Source organism: Ctenopharyngodon idella, chromosome 17 (assembly GCF_019924925.1).
Source record: "Ctenopharyngodon idella isolate HZGC_01 chromosome 17, HZGC01, whole genome shotgun sequence".
NCBI lineage: Eukaryota > Metazoa > Chordata > Actinopteri > Cypriniformes > Xenocyprididae > Ctenopharyngodon > Ctenopharyngodon idella.
Window position 1 is genome coordinate 8620804 of NC_067236.1, and position 15378 is coordinate 8636181.

The 15378-nt window shown below is 37.9% G+C and overlaps 1 protein-coding gene and 1 long non-coding RNA gene across 3 annotated transcripts in view; one reads left to right on the top strand and one right to left on the bottom strand.

Annotated features, from left to right (window-relative positions):
- The window catches only part of LOC127498962 (uncharacterized), a 425088-nt gene that overhangs the window by 247996 nt on the left and 161714 nt on the right, over positions 1-15378 (bottom strand). The gene's annotated exons all lie outside the window — the stretch shown is intronic.
- ndnfl (neuron-derived neurotrophic factor, like) lies at positions 1611-15360 on the top strand. Of its 2 annotated transcripts, none has more exons than XM_051868968.1 (4): positions 1611-2026; positions 6423-6614; positions 11766-11890; positions 13314-15360. In XM_051868968.1, exons 2-4 carry the CDS (start codon positions 6454-6456, stop codon positions 14729-14731), a joined length of 1704 nt encoding a protein of 567 aa, XP_051724928.1. In that variant the 5' UTR covers positions 1611-2026; positions 6423-6453; the 3' UTR covers positions 14732-15360. The 2 variants fall into 2 exon arrangements, with proteins under 2 accessions (XP_051724928.1, XP_051724929.1); XM_051868969.1 differs by lacking the exon at positions 1611-2026 and adding an exon at positions 4139-4507.

Genomic DNA, 15378 nt, shown 5'->3' on the forward strand with positions numbered 1-15378 from the left:
CAGTTCCAATTTTAAGTGATAATGATAAATAAATAATAATAATAATAATAATTCTAATATTGGCCTCAAACAGGGTCTAAAATGACAAATTGAACACCTTACGGTTTCATGGACTACATCATGTAAACTAATCATCAAAAGTCTGCAGCTACACATTATAAGTGTCATTTGGGACAGGGCCACACTTCATAGGCAGCTGCCTGTGTAGACTGTCAGAAGAAAGCATGGCAGCTCACTTGTTTATTCTCATTTTCTCACATTTACCTACTAAAAAGAGTAATTTGGTCTAAATGAAGTTTAGAAACTAAGGCCAAAGTTTCACTTTACGCATCTCACCACTAATGACCAAGCATTACAACCCACATTCCTGCAAACACTCTCCTTTTTAGAGCCAAAACTTTCTGAAGCTGAGAGCAAACAAAATATAATGATCAAGGAAAACATGAAACATAATCTGAAGGGTTTTTAGGATGAATTTCCTCTTTCTACATTGGATTTAGCATGACCGTGACCGTCAAGAACATTGTAGATTCATTAGGACTCTGATTGTCAGTCATCTCAGGTTCCTCTCGTCACTGCTGAGCTGCTGTCCTGATCTGAACCAAAGCCACTGGTGGCGACCAGCCACAGAAATCACTTCTTACTGGCCAGACATATCAATGTTTTAGGGAAATCTAATCCTGGATGAGCTTTGGTTTTACTTGTGACCGATGCTGGAGCCACAAACATTCATACACACACGCACACAATGACCAGATGGGTGGAGTGTTCTCATTACTTCAATAGCATGGCTGAAGCACCCATAGAACACATTCAAAAAGGCCCAAGAGACATGCTTAACACACACACACACAATGCAAATAGCCCTTTTCATTCTGCTGTGGAGGATGGACAGAATGTGAGGGAGGGGTGGAAGATGGAGAGATAGCATTGTGTGGAGGAAAGAGGCACAGTGTCGAGTTCGGGAAAAACACTTACAATTACATGTACATATTCAATCTCTTTGAGAAGAGCACTTGACCTTTAGAACAATACGTACACAAATGCACACACACCCACGCTTCAGGTGTTGCTGTAGAGGGACTTTATGTTCAGTGCTGATGTATTTATGAAAAATATAGGCCTATATTTAAATATCTATATCTCTAGTTTTGATAAAACAACTACACAGGTTCCAAAAGGGGTTTTCCACAGCGATACCATATGGAACCATTTTTGGTTCCCCAAAGAACTTTCCAGTGATCAGTTCTTGAAAGAAACATTTTTTTCTTAGTGTGAAGAACATTTTAAAGAACCCTTTTCCACTATAAAGGACCTTTTGTGCAATGAAAGGTTTTATGGATGTAGCAGGTTCTTCATGGAACCATTGATGCCAGTAAAGAAACTTTATTTTTATTATACACGTGAAGTATATATATATATACTGTTTATAATGAAGTTTAAGGTTTTTGGTTTCTATGAGAATTAATGGAAATTATCTGGTTCCCAAAATGTAATTAACACATCCCTATGCAATCTTCAAAAACACACACGTCTCCAAACACCCTACCCAAGTCTCTCTGCAATTACTCCACGCACATGCACACACACACACACACACTCAACCATCCCTCTTGCAACGACAGCCCTCACCAAGAGACTTTCTACATCCTTCTAGCCATCATCTATCTCTTCCTCCTCTTTTCTCTCTCTCTCACATACACACAGTTCACACGCGCATGTGTCTGTTTGACTAGCGCGCCTCAGTTATCAGACTGCACCGATCTGGGTCGGGGGGAGAAAAGAGAGGAGAGAAAAGGAGTGGAAACGAGAGAAGAGAGAGGATAAGGGAGAAAGAGGAGAGGAGAAGGGTGGGAGGGTTTTTCTTTTTTTCTTTCTTTCCCTCTATCCTCAGGACTCCAGCAGGACAGGGGAGTTTCTATGACTCTGAGCACCAGTGCAGAAGACATCAGACCCATTTACTTCTGCTCTTCTTCACCTCTCCTCCTTTCTTTCTTCAGAGTGGAGGTCCCGAGCGCTGGCTGAGGTAAGTACGGGTGATTGCGATTTGTGTGTCTGTGATTACATGTCAGGGACTCAACTAGTAGAGCACGGTGCTAGCAATGCCAAAGTCATGGGTTCGATTCAATGTGAAAACACAAAGTGATATAACGAAAATCTTGAATGCAAGTTGCTTTAGGTAAAAGTAGTAATGTTTAGTATATGGGAAACCCTTTTCTTCAATCTCTGTTTTCTTTTTCCTATTACTTTGTTACATGAGACTGTGATCATCCTCTCTTTCTGTGTGTCTCTTACTCACGTCTCTTTGACCACTAAATAGCCCATAAGTACAGCAGTGAGATACTGTGTGGTTTAGGATGGTGGTTCAGTTTCATGGAAATCCAGAACAGGGCAAAAAAAAAAAAAAGAAACTCCTGCAGCGCAGATGAAAAATATTAGAAGAAAAAAAGAAAAAAAAAAAAAAAAAAAAAAATATATATATATATATATATATATATATATATATAAAATTCAAATTTAATACATTAAAATAAAAAAAACATAACAATGTAACATCTAAAAACATAATATAAAAATAGGAAATATATAACATATTTAAATAAATCTGACATTAAAATACTAAAAAAATATAATAATAATATAAAATGTAAAAATTACATTTTGTTTATGATAACATATCTTCTGTACATAGTTTATGATAACACATTAAAATTAAGATTAAACTTGCTGTGGTAGTGTTGTAACTGCATGACCATGACAGTAATGCGTCTCTGAACTGAATTCAGCTTGATTCAATTCTGAGAAAGACAGAGACAGAAAGGAAAGAAAGACAAAGCAATTAGTGTTACTTGATTTGTTAAAGTCAGTCATGAGCTCTATAATATATTTCTACTCTTCCCCAATCTTTCACTAAACCCTCTTTCTCCCCATTTGAGTATGTCTCTGTCTATTTACCCCCCTACGGCCCACATCTTTGCATGAGTTCTCAGTTTTCATTCTATACCATTCAAGTTTGGAGTCCTTTTCTGTCTTTCCTTCTCTCTTTTCTACCTCTCCCCCTTCTTTTCTCTCTCGCTTTATATCTGGCTCCCCTGGGAGCAGTCAGGACCCCTGCAAAGAGCATGTGTCACATGACACCACAGCCACCAACACCATCAACAAGCTCTCTAACAGACCGAGAGCGAGAGAGTGAGTGTGTACAGTAATACGAGATCGCCGAACACAGTAAACACAGAGATTGAGAGATAAAGAGAGAAATAAAACTGGTGTGAGATTTACTGAATGGACAGACTTAGTACTAGAGACACAGGGAATCAAAATAAATCATGTTTTTGCATTATGACATATGACAATTAAGCATTTTTCCCTACGAATTATCATTACCGTAATGTGTCCAGACACCCCACTCCTATTATTTTCAATGGCAATTCTCATTACTGCAATACAGTATTTTTTTTTTTTTTTTTTTTACATTTTTTAATTCATATAAAATAAAATAGCCTACAGCAAACACCACCATGGTGTATAAATACTTTTTAAAAAAGTATTTAAATATAAATATTTTAATCATTTTAAAATAATAATATAAATTTGAAAAATATTTAAAATATATAATACATTTTAAATAATATATATTATATTTTTTAGCATTGCAGTATTGATATTGTTGCATTACATTAATGAGAATTTTGGCAGAAAATGATGTGTAACCATTACAATGCAAAAAAAAAAAAAAAAAAAACACAACTTCAATGGCTTTTTTCTTAATGTAAAACAGTTCTTTTGATTTTGGGATGAAATTTAATTTAATTCAAACATGTTCTTGACTCGTTATGAGATTCACCCAGAGGTTTTATGACTATCCGTCCAGCTCTTTTTCGTTTTATGTGCACGTGTCAATTTAGTCTTCCATTTTTCTTCTACACTTCCTTCCATCCCTTCCTCCTCCTGTCTTTCTCTCTCACCTCCTACGCCCTTGTTCGGCTCCTCCCACCTTCACTCTCCCTTTTACCTCTTTTTTTTCTTTTGATCCTCTCTTTCTCACCTTCACTGTCTTTTTTTCACCTTTCTTAATCCCTCTCTTCATCTTCCTGGACATTTTCCCGCTCCGATCTCACTCTCTCTCTCCTCTCTTCACACTTTCCTTGCATCCTCCTTTTCCACCCCCTCCATCCTTCTCTTCTGTTTCTAATGAGGGCCTGTTCAGCAGTCATAATCAGAGCAGAGGTTGGGTGATGAGAGCGCGCGACGTGTCTCATGCGCGTTCACTCCACAGCCTGTCATCTGATCTACGGAGAAACGTTTCCCCAGCGACAACCATGCGTGTTGTTATGGGGACACTTTTCAGCACGATGGCTTTGATCGCTGCCTCTCTCTCTCCGGGGACGTGAACTCACATCACTGGGCCCATCAGCTGCAGATAAACACCGATTGAACATCTGAGAGTTTCAAACTTTCTCAACTCTCCCCCACAGCCGCTGCTCTGCGGTGTTCAGATTACCTCCAGGTGCTGTTTTGGTCGGTTTTGTTCTTTTTGTCGATGGGTTTTTATACTACCAAAGCAGCCTGCTGTTCGTACATAATAAGAGGAGTTGAATTCTATTTCCACAGTAAACCAATTTGATGTCGCCTGTTAAAAATAGAGACATAAATTCAAGTGAGTTTTTGCCAGGCATCGCTGAAGTGCCGCTCTCGTCTCGCAGGCAGCGCGAGGCTTCTGTGTGGAGTGTCAAAGCAGAGAGCAGCGAGTGTTAGCGGATAGCAAATTTTCTTTGCTCATATAAATAATTCTCTCTGAATAAAGGCAAATGTTTCCTGCTATCAATGAATCATCAGCTGGGATGAGGCTAACTTTCTCTCCCTCATCCTCTCGCGTTTTTCCTCTCTCTCTCTCATCTTGCCCTCACAACAGATGGAGTGTGAGAATGAACTGATTGACTGATAGCTCGGTTCTTCGCTTGTCAGCCATAATGAATAACCTCTGTGTTGAATGTCGGCTTAAACACCAGTGAGTTTGTCAGCACCTTGTGAGATAAATAACAGCACTGTCATCTAACACATCAGCCCTGAGTGCAGATCTACCCGAGAATGTGATTTCAGCCGCCAGAGTTGGGTTTTGACAGGTTTTAGAAGATTTTAATCTTAATTTTAATTTAAAGTTGGCAGTTTATCTCCAACTTTCACATCAAGGACAAGGCAGATGTTTTAAGTATGATGGATTTACTTTTTGTGAAATGAGATAATGTCAAAATTCTGCTGAATTATCAGCTCCTTTGAAACTTCCAGATGTCCTCGTTTGTCTCAGAGCTTTCATTAGCCAAGGCATGGGACGTTTGTTATCTAAATAGATAGACTGACTGACAAGAAACGATAAATCAGCTTTTTACTACAGTCTGTAGTACGAATATGCATACTTCTCTATAACATAGCATGCAAATAGCAGTGTGTCAGATGAGTAGAACAGTAGTAGATGAACAATATCTGGATGAAATACTGTGTCTGCGGAGATTGTGAAGTGTGTAACCAGTGGCCACTGGAGCTAAAAGGACATCAGTTTCTAAAAGTTGAAAAACAAAAATGGCAAATAACTGAGTCAGACTAGACTGTTTTTTTAAGTGCTAAACCAACAAATATTTACATTTTAAAGCTATTGCCCCAGTGACGAGCTGTTGTACCCCTAAAGGTACCATTTTTGCACATTTTTTTCTAACAGTGTTGTGAGTATGCCATAGGTCGAAGGTCAGACAGGTCAAACAACATGGCAGATGTAGCATATGCTCAATAAATCATGTAAAGAAGTCAAACTTCTTAATCAAATTTATTATATACTGAGTATGAGAATTCAAATGCTCCCTTCATATTGTCTTTATGAAAGGAGAACTGATCACGGTAGTTCTATAAAATGTAATCAAAGGGATAGTTGTATGAGTTTCTTTCCTGAATGAGTTTCTTTCTTCTGTTGAACACAAAAGAAGATATTTTGAAAAATGTTGGTAACCAGAGAGTTGACAGTAGAAATTGACTTCCATAGTAGGAAAAAAAATTACTATGGAAGTCAATGGCTACCGTAAACTGTATTGTTATCAACATTCTTCAAAATAGCTTCTTTTGTGTTCAACAGAAGAAAGAAACTCATACAGGTTTGGAACAACTTGAGGGTGAGTAAATGATGACAGAATTTTCATTTTCTATCCTTTTAATATTTTCTTGATGTGCTTTAAGTTGTCAATGAAAATCTTTCTTCACCAAAAGTCTTTTAATGTAATAGTTTTCAAAGTTAAAACTTAAAAAGTCCATGTTTTCCTTTGATGTCACCCTTGTGGTTTTTAGTGAAATATTCAAAACTATCAAAAGACTGGTGAAAAAACATGCATTTAAAGGCTCTTACCTCTTGTTTAAAAATTACATTCTTTGTTTTCCAGGCAAGTGAGTGGCCGTTTGTGTTGGACAAGGATGGCTCTCTCCTGGTGTCTCTGCCTGGCCATGGCCCTCTTTTCTTGTCCTGGCACCATCAATGCCCTGGCACCTGAAAATGAAGTGACATTACACCCCACAACATGGCTGAGTGAGAACAGGGTCACACCAGTACATCTGCCTAAAGGACGTGCTCGAAGGTAAGGGGGTCTGGTGGGCGATAGACAATAAAGAATTTAACCAATAAGGGGAAGGTACATTAAAATTGGTCAAGTTGGTCAATCAGAAAGGAAAAGAATGAAAGAGAAACACTGATTATGTATGTTTTGCAGTTTCTAACTCAAGTAGAGAAGAAATGGAAGAGTGTAAGAGTGTAAATCAACATTGTAGTCCTCCAGAGAAAGATTGCTAATACTGCATAATCACTTAGCAGCAAATCGACTCGTCTGAAATCACTGTAAACTGATATCTGTCCTCTAGAGCAGGGGTTTTCAAATACCCAGGAGGTTGCAATAGGGTACAAAATGGTGGTTAGAAAAAAAAATACAATATTAACTAAATATTAATAAATATTTCCTGATATTTGTCACAGTCATGTTTAGTTCTCACTGTCTTGTTTAGTTTTAGTTGTTTAGTTTGTTTCTCATTGGGTCGTAAGGTATTTTCAACATGCACAGGGGCCAGTTGGTGATTTTATTGCCGCCCGAATCCAGAATGTTAGTGTTTTTCTTCCACCACCCTCGTAAAAATCCCCAGCTGAATTACCTACTGTTTTTTTTTTTTTTAAACACCTAGGTCATGCTGGAATTTAATTCCCATCTGAATCAAGAAGAGATCATTTAAAAATTCACTGTTTAAATCCTTTTTGACCACTGATGAGCACCATACAATAACTGTTGTGCTTTGCTGTAATTGGATGCATTTTAAAGATCTAGCCTTCACTTTTATTATTGAAATGCTGGAAAGTATTTACAAGAAAAACATTTCATCACCGCTCAAAGGAGAAAGAGAAGAAAAACATATAAACATTTAAAATGGGCTGTTATTATGGCAGCAATTGTATACATTAAAAATATAAACCAAGCAGCTTTATGTTTACCGCATGTAAATAAGAGGCTGTGTTAACTTATTTCCGCTAATTTCCACATTTTTAAAATGACATCATTTTGAGATAAAATACAAGACAGAACACCATTTTAACTATAGCATTTCTGTCTTTATACTTTTAAACAGGAGATTTAAATAATTATATAATAAATTGGATATTTTTTTCCTATTATTAAATTAAATATGATATTTTTTTTCTAATTATTCAAAACATATGACATTTTATATACAGCAGACAATTATGCGACTGACCACATCAGTAGCGCATTCCCAGGTTCGTTGGATCATAAAACTTGCTCCTCCACCATGACTAAATCGCCATCCGAATGCATGAGTTTTATAACTGAATTGCCATCCAAATGTATTTTTATGGACGTCCACATGGGAAACAATTACCGTCCAAATAGGCCTTTAGTCTTTGTCATTGCTTGAGTTCTAGTCGTTCATTAGTTTCTAATCCTCACCTGTTCCCTGTTCTGTTGATTACCTTCCTTGTGTATTTAAGCCTTTTGCCTTCTTCAGTTTATTGTCTTTTGTTAAGGTTACGTTGTGAATGTTTAGTATTCTCTTCATGTTTATTAAAAAAGTATTATAATTTTTCGTTCATCCTGCATCACACATCATCTTTGAATTATCAACACAGCCAACCTGTGACAATATTATTTTTATTATTATTAATGTTACTAATTAGTATTACACATATTTATAATATTCCTATTTTTCACAATATAAAGTATTTAGTATTTAGGGTCAGTGTTGTTATTTTTTAACTAAAACCAAAACTATTAAACATTTTGATAATTGAAATAAAATATTAAAATATTAGATGAAAATGTTAAACTTTAAAACAAAAATTAATAAGAACAATTAATCAATTAAAAAGTAAAATAAGTTTTAAATGTATTAAAATTAAAACTAAACTAAAACATAAATACAAGTAAGTTAAAGCTATACAGAAGCTATATAGAAATATAAAAAAAAAGAATAAAAATGACAAAAGCACATAAAATTACAAACAAAATGTAACTGAATATAAAAATAAAAGCTAATTCAAAATATGAATACATATTAAAATAGTTTATCAATAATAATAATAATAACACTTTAGGGTGCAAATATTAAATAATTTTAGAAATCTCTGATCCAGAAGATTTTTTTCTCACAAATAAAAAACCTAGTCCATGTGAAAGTACAATATCTCCTTGTAAACAGTTTGTGTCTAGCTTCATGTCTGTAGCAGAGACATTCACATTATGCTTCACTCTACTAGAAACACAAACTATTTTCGTGACATTCTGAAATCAATGATGGAGTCAGTTGTCTCCTTTCTCTTTTATTCTCGTTAATGGGCTTAAAATCATGCCACATATTTCTCAGTTTCCTATCTGTCAAACCCAATATATAGCTAAACCCAAACCCAACTAAAACTGCAGCTTTCTTTTTCCATTAGCAACACTAGCCAGTGAGAATCACAGTGAGAACTGCTCCCTCACCCGTAACAGAGGTGGTGTCAGGCTTCAGACTGAGCGCGAGAAAGAGAGAGATGTGAGTTTCAATGCGCAGCCACAGGGCAGGAGCTGCTGATCATAAATCAAATTAATTAATCTATTAAAAGATTGTAACTGTGCCTTCCACACAGAATCTCTCACTAAAAATTGCATTAAAAGGGTAAGGGATGGACACACCTGAAGTGTACCTGCCAGTAATCCCTCAATCTAAAACTATGACCCTTTATTTTATTGTCAAGGTCAAAGTTAAACCTGATTACCAGAAGAATGAAATCAATATTATGATAATGTGGTATGCCGGTGAGCCAGCGGCATGCAAATAAGAGATCTAAATCGCATTAAACAAACGCTGAGTCTTAAATCTAATGTCTGACTATTTCCATAGAAATAATATAATGAGCAGTTGAAGATGCAGAACACCATTGACTGAAGGCAGCATCACAAGCTTGTTTTCAAGGTCAGAGGAAGTGGCGCTTGCCAAATGGCTGGTGTTACCAGAATGCACAGAGGGAGGTTCACCAGATTCTGCCCAGTGTGATGTTATTCACGGAGGGGGAGTGAATGTGTTTCCTGCTTGAGTAAAGCACTCTACAGTGATGGTGCACCTGGCATCAGCTGTGATCTGTAAACATTAGGGTTTGTGGAGATGCATATCTAAATGACGGTGATGGATCGATAGAAGCTTATCAGAGATCAGTCATTCTGGAGTCATTGCTTTTGTTTCACCTCACCTTCATTAGCAGATCAACCTGTGCAAACGTCAGCAGTCAAACAGTCCCCAAGGAAGCTCTGCGGCATGTTATTTAAAGGTGTCATGTCATACACTTTTTAGCATTAATTTTCCCCCCTTGAGGTCCATTTAAATAATGTTTTCGTTTTTGCTCCAGAACAGTCATCTCCTGGACTAATCCTTATTAAAGGGATAGTTCACCCAAAAATGAAAATTCTGTCATCATTTGCTCACCCTCATGTTCTAAACCTATATGCATTTTTCTTCTGTGAAACAGAAAAGAAGATATTTTGAAGAATGCTGGTAACCAAACAGTTTTGGTGACCATTGACTTCTACTGTATGGACAAAAAAACAAAAAAAAACACAAAATATAACACAATATTCATTTTTGCGTGAACTTTTTAGGACTTTTTAAAGGGTTAGTTCACCCAAAAATGAAAATTCTGTCATTAATTACTCACCCTCATATTGTTCCACACCCATAAGACCTTCATTAATTTTCTGAACACAAATTAAGATATTTTTGATGAAATCCGAGAACTTTCTGACACTGTCAAGGCCCAGAAAGGTACTAAAGACGTCATTAAAATAGTCTACGTGACTACACTGGTTCAACCTTAATGGTATGAAGCGACAAGAATACTTTTTGTGTGCAAAAACAAAACAAAAATAACGACCTTATTCAACAATCTCTTTCCTGTCAGTCTCCTACACTGTTGATGCAGTAAACACAGTGCAGCGCTTCCGTGTTCTACATCAGAACGCAGATTCTTTATTGGCCGGCTCCTCCATCAGCATCACACGCATGCATCGTGCTGCTCACGTGTACAGCGTTGGACAATACTGAGCTGGCGTTCAGACGTAAACACGTGTCAACTTTTTTTATCTAAGGATAATGACAGGGAAGAGAAGAGATTTTTGAATAAAGTCGTTATTTTGTTTTGTTTTTGCGCACAAAAAGTATTCTCGTCGCTTCATAAAATTAAGGTTGAACTACTGTAGTCACATTAACTATTTTAACAATGTCTTTAGTACCTTTCTTGGCAGTGGTTAGTAATTAAATTGCTGTCTGTGGAGGAGTCAGACAGCTCTCGGATTTCAAAAAAAAAAAATCTTAATTTGTGTTCTGAAGATAAAAACAAAGGTCTTAGGGGTTTGGAACAACATGATGAATAATTAATGACAGAATTTTCATTTTTGGGTGAACTAACCCTTTAATGTAAACGCCCTCTTTATATAAGAAACAGCCTTCTACTCACTGGCTGGTACAATATAGATGCCAAATGTTCATGATACAAAGACATGTCGCTCAAACTATAAAGGTCAGACTGAAATGATCAGAAACTTTGTTAAAATAAACTTCAACCACTCATTTCTAATATTGAGATGCTTCTGAATGATATGCAGAGCCAGGAACAGCACAATGTTGGGTGGACATTGCTAAATTTTACCCTGGTGTTAAATAATGTTAATATGACTGAGCAGATCAAGTTTCTGAACAATGAATAGGGGTTTACTCAGAAATCTGGGCAGTCATGTGTTAAAGTATTTGTGTTTCTGATCTCAGAATCATAAATCCAATGATTTTGTAACAAGCAGCTTAATTTCAATTAAGGGTCTTTTATAGAAGCCTGTTTCTTATTCAGAGTAAAAAAATAAAACAGGTATTTTTTAAAAGAGAAAATTTTAAATAGGAAATATAGACACATTGTGATATACGAAGTCGCAACTGTGAGAATTAGTCACAATTAGGAGATATTACATCACAGTTATGTTAAAAGTTTTTTATTCTAAAGAGGAATGAATACAATAGAGTAGTGTCTTTAATGAGACACGATTAGGCTGGTGCAAATTGTTAAAGGATATCGTTTGACCAGTATTTTACAATAATGGTTTATTCATGGAATATGTAATAAGATTTTTTTAAAGGTCTAATGAACAATTAGACCAAACCATATCATATTTGCTGTGTCTAATACATACAGATATGGATCTGTGTTTCAGACTGTATTTCACACTGAAGAAGAAAGCTGATTTGCTGTCTGTTACTGTGAGCCCCTGTGCAGTGCCCATCGAATGGAGCTTGGCTGTTCGGACCTTGAAGGATAAACCACCTAAAAAAGCACACTGTGAGTTTGTGTGTGTATATGTATGCTTATTCATGGACTTGTGTCTGCTTGAAGGTATATTTGTGCATGCATGCAAACACATACTTGTGTGTTTGGGGAGTACTGGCAAAGACCTAACCAGGGCTAACAGACAACTCAGGGATTTTGTATCCAAAGGGCGGACGGGTTACATCCCTTCAGAGGTTTTAATGAAGAAGCGAAGCAGTCGCTTGAGGCTCACTGATTTAATTAGCAGGTGTAAAACTGCTGTTGTGTTGCTTTAGGGCCTCTGTGGACAGAAGATTCTCCTCTTATCCATCTCCAAATCTCCAGGCTGTTTCCCTGATAGAGAGAAAGCATTTTCAAACAGAAACAAAGAGACACAACATATGCAAGCACAGTCTGGATGGATAAACATTAACGTCTGGTTCTAATTTTAATGATACTTTACAGTACTTACTTTACAATAAGATTCTATTTGTTAACACTGGATAATGAATTAGGTATCATGAACGTATAATGTACAGCAATAAACCATTAACACAGTAGCATTTATTAATCTAAATTAACTGAAAAATAAAAAATGAGGTCTAACGTTGTTTTGAACTCAACTGACATTCATTGTATGGATGAAAACTGTGGGAAATGATTTTCAAAACTTCTTTTATATTCCACAGAAGCAATAGAATAGTGATACAGGTTTAGAATAACATGAGGCTGAGTAAATGACCACAGAATTTTAACTTCTTTAATGTTAATTATAAATATACTGTTGTTCATTGTTAATTCATATTTGTGCATGCTAGATGTTAATTTATAACACTTTAAATGTAAAAAATATATTTCTATATGTAACATTAACCAAGATTAATAAATACCTAAAGCATTAACTAATGTTAACGAATTAAACCTTAGCGTAAAGTGTTACCATTTTTTTTTTGACATTATAAAATAATGTAATAAATATTTATTATTCATTCATAATGCTAGACAGATAAATACATTTTTAACATTTTGTTGCAAAATGCATTTTACAATTATCTTAATTCATATTTGGAAGACACCTCTGCATCATGTGTTTTAACAGTGCCAGAATAATCCTGATGATTTGTTTTTGTTTTATGGTGATTCGTTTCTGCACTCTGCTTTCGTAATCATGCGCATATACTGAAATGAAGGGGTAGTCTGGCAGGCAAAGCAGCATTATAAAGTCATAAAGTGACATATAAATCATTTAGACTGTGAACTCAGGGGTCCCCATCTACACCTTTAAATTATTCACTTTGATTACCAAATGTTCCCTCTAAAAGTGTGCCGACAAAAGTAATGATGGTTTGCATAAAAAACAGGCTTATGCGTCCATGCAGCCAATGTTTTTTAGCTCTCTTTTGATTAGAGCTTTTGAATATGCTTGATCTTGATCTGAAATGCTTCATTTCTGCAGGGAGCTCAAAGAAGAGCATGCCCGAGGTTTGGTGGAGAGGTTCTGGAAGAGAGGTTAGGATTTACACCTACACCGGCAATGCTGTAGACACCTACACCGGACCTGCCTACGCTCCGGCGTCCATCTACATCCTGCGGCTGAAATCAAACGAGCAGAACACGCAGGTGTCAGCATACCTCCACGAAGGTCCTGGTCCCTCGGGGGCTTTCCCGGAGCTGCCATCAGACCCCAGAGTACACACACTAGGGGTGGGCATGACCAGTGTCACCTTAAACTGGGCTCCAAGCTCATCCATAGTTGTTAAAGAGGGTCACCAGCCACATCATGAATATTGCGTGTTAGTCAACCACAAACACAACTACCGAAGTCTTTGTGCTGCTCGTGAGGGAATCCGAAAGGAGGTACAGAGTGTGCAGAAGAGACAGAGGAGGGACAAACAAAGCAAGGAGATTGTGTGGGCAACACTTAAAGACTGGTGGTGGCGGCACCCAGATACCCTCAAGGATCGGGAATCATCCACAACTGATAAGTTTGAGGACCCTGGATGTGTGTGCAGGGATGTCGAAAGTGTGTGCACGGTTTCGGACCTGCTTCCGGATACACAGTACTATTTTGACGTGTTCATAGTAGACAGGGTTAACGGCACAAGTGCAGCATACACAGGCACTTTCGCCCGCACACACGAGGAGGCTCGTCCAGCTGTCACGTCCTTACGGGAAGGCCAGGTCAAATGGGTCACCCTGAGTGGGGACGCAAGCAATCTACAGGGGGATAAGTTCCGATTTAAGCCTCGTGGGTGGCAACAAAATGGCCTCCTTACCTTGCACACCTGTAACAGCACTAGTAAAGTCAAGGTCACCGTCTCTACTAAAGGACAGACTTTGACGTCTCAGGAGGTGGGACACCAGCTGGCCCAGATTTGGTTGCATGGTGGCCCGTCATACCTCATCCAGCTCCAGGCCTTGGCCTCATCGTCAATTCCTAAAGGCAATTCCGGGAAGTCCAAATTCTGTCTCAAAATGCAGGCATCATCGGCGTACCACCGCCGAGCTGTGCCAGTGTTTCCCTCCACACTGCAGATTAAGTCTTTCAACAAGTTGCGGACCTGCAACTCAGTCACTCTTGCCTGGATGGGGACCGAAGAACGGAGTCTATATTGTGTGTATCGGAGGCAGATCCCACTTGAGGGCAAACGCATCTTGACGGATCGCTGCATCGACCCAGAGTCCCGTCCAGCCAATGAGAGAGTCCTCTGTAAGTATTTCCAAGAGTTAAACCCACGTCGGGCGGTCACAACAGCGGTGATTGGTGAACTGGAATCAGGGGTGCTATATGTGTTTGACGTTTATCTTATGAGACGCTGGGGGCTTCCAATTAAGTACCACAGCAAGACTGTGAGAACCAGGAGTGAATGTTGAGTGGGCATCTCAGAATCTTGCTCTCGGTGGAGAAGGACTCAATGGAGAGACAATACGCCACAGGGAAGCCAATGTAAGGCCAGAGAGGGAACTGTTGGAGGCCTAGATCTGGTATGGTGGAGGTCGAATGTGACCATTGAAAGACATAAACACACATTAATATGCCAACACAGACACACAAATACAAAGAGAGGTGAGACCAAGCTCACACCAGCAAAAACTAATTTACTTTACGATGTTCCCGTATTAATGTTTGTGTTGTTGTTGTGCGTTATGCTGTCTCTGTTGTTAATTATACAGTATTGAGTGTCTGAATAACAGAAACTCTCTCGTCTCTTACACAAAAGAGGACCGTGCCAAAATATGCAAGAGAAACAGCCGGAGGGCTTTGAGCTCCAGTGCTAACCAGAGCTGTATCAGATCTCTCAATCTGCCACCAGTATCAGAGAAAGACACCAAGTGAGGGAGCGGGGAGAGAGAGCGAAAGGAGCTGTGTGAAGTCAGTGTGTTGATTATGCTCTGCTAAAGCATGCAGCAGGGAAAATGAGTTAGCAGTTCGCTTCAATGTCTGTGATGTGATTGTTGTGCTGCGCTTGTGCGCACTAATAAAGACACAGTTACCAACCAGACATGAAAATGATCTGTAG

What these genes read in the sequence shown, in the direction of transcription:
- ndnfl (XM_051868968.1), top strand. Translation starts at nt 6,454, where the DNA reads ATGGCTCTCTCCTGGTGTCTCTGCCTGGCCATGGCCCTCTTTTCTTGT. An exon ending in CCTAAAGGACGTGCTCGAAG is followed by an intron (nt 6,615 to 11,765) that starts GTAAGGGGGTCT and finishes TCTGTGTTTCAG; the next exon opens with ACTGTATTTCACACTGAAGA. An exon ending in ACCACCTAAAAAAGCACACT is followed by an intron (nt 11,891 to 13,313) that starts GTGAGTTTGTGT and finishes TCATTTCTGCAG; the next exon opens with GGAGCTCAAAGAAGAGCATG.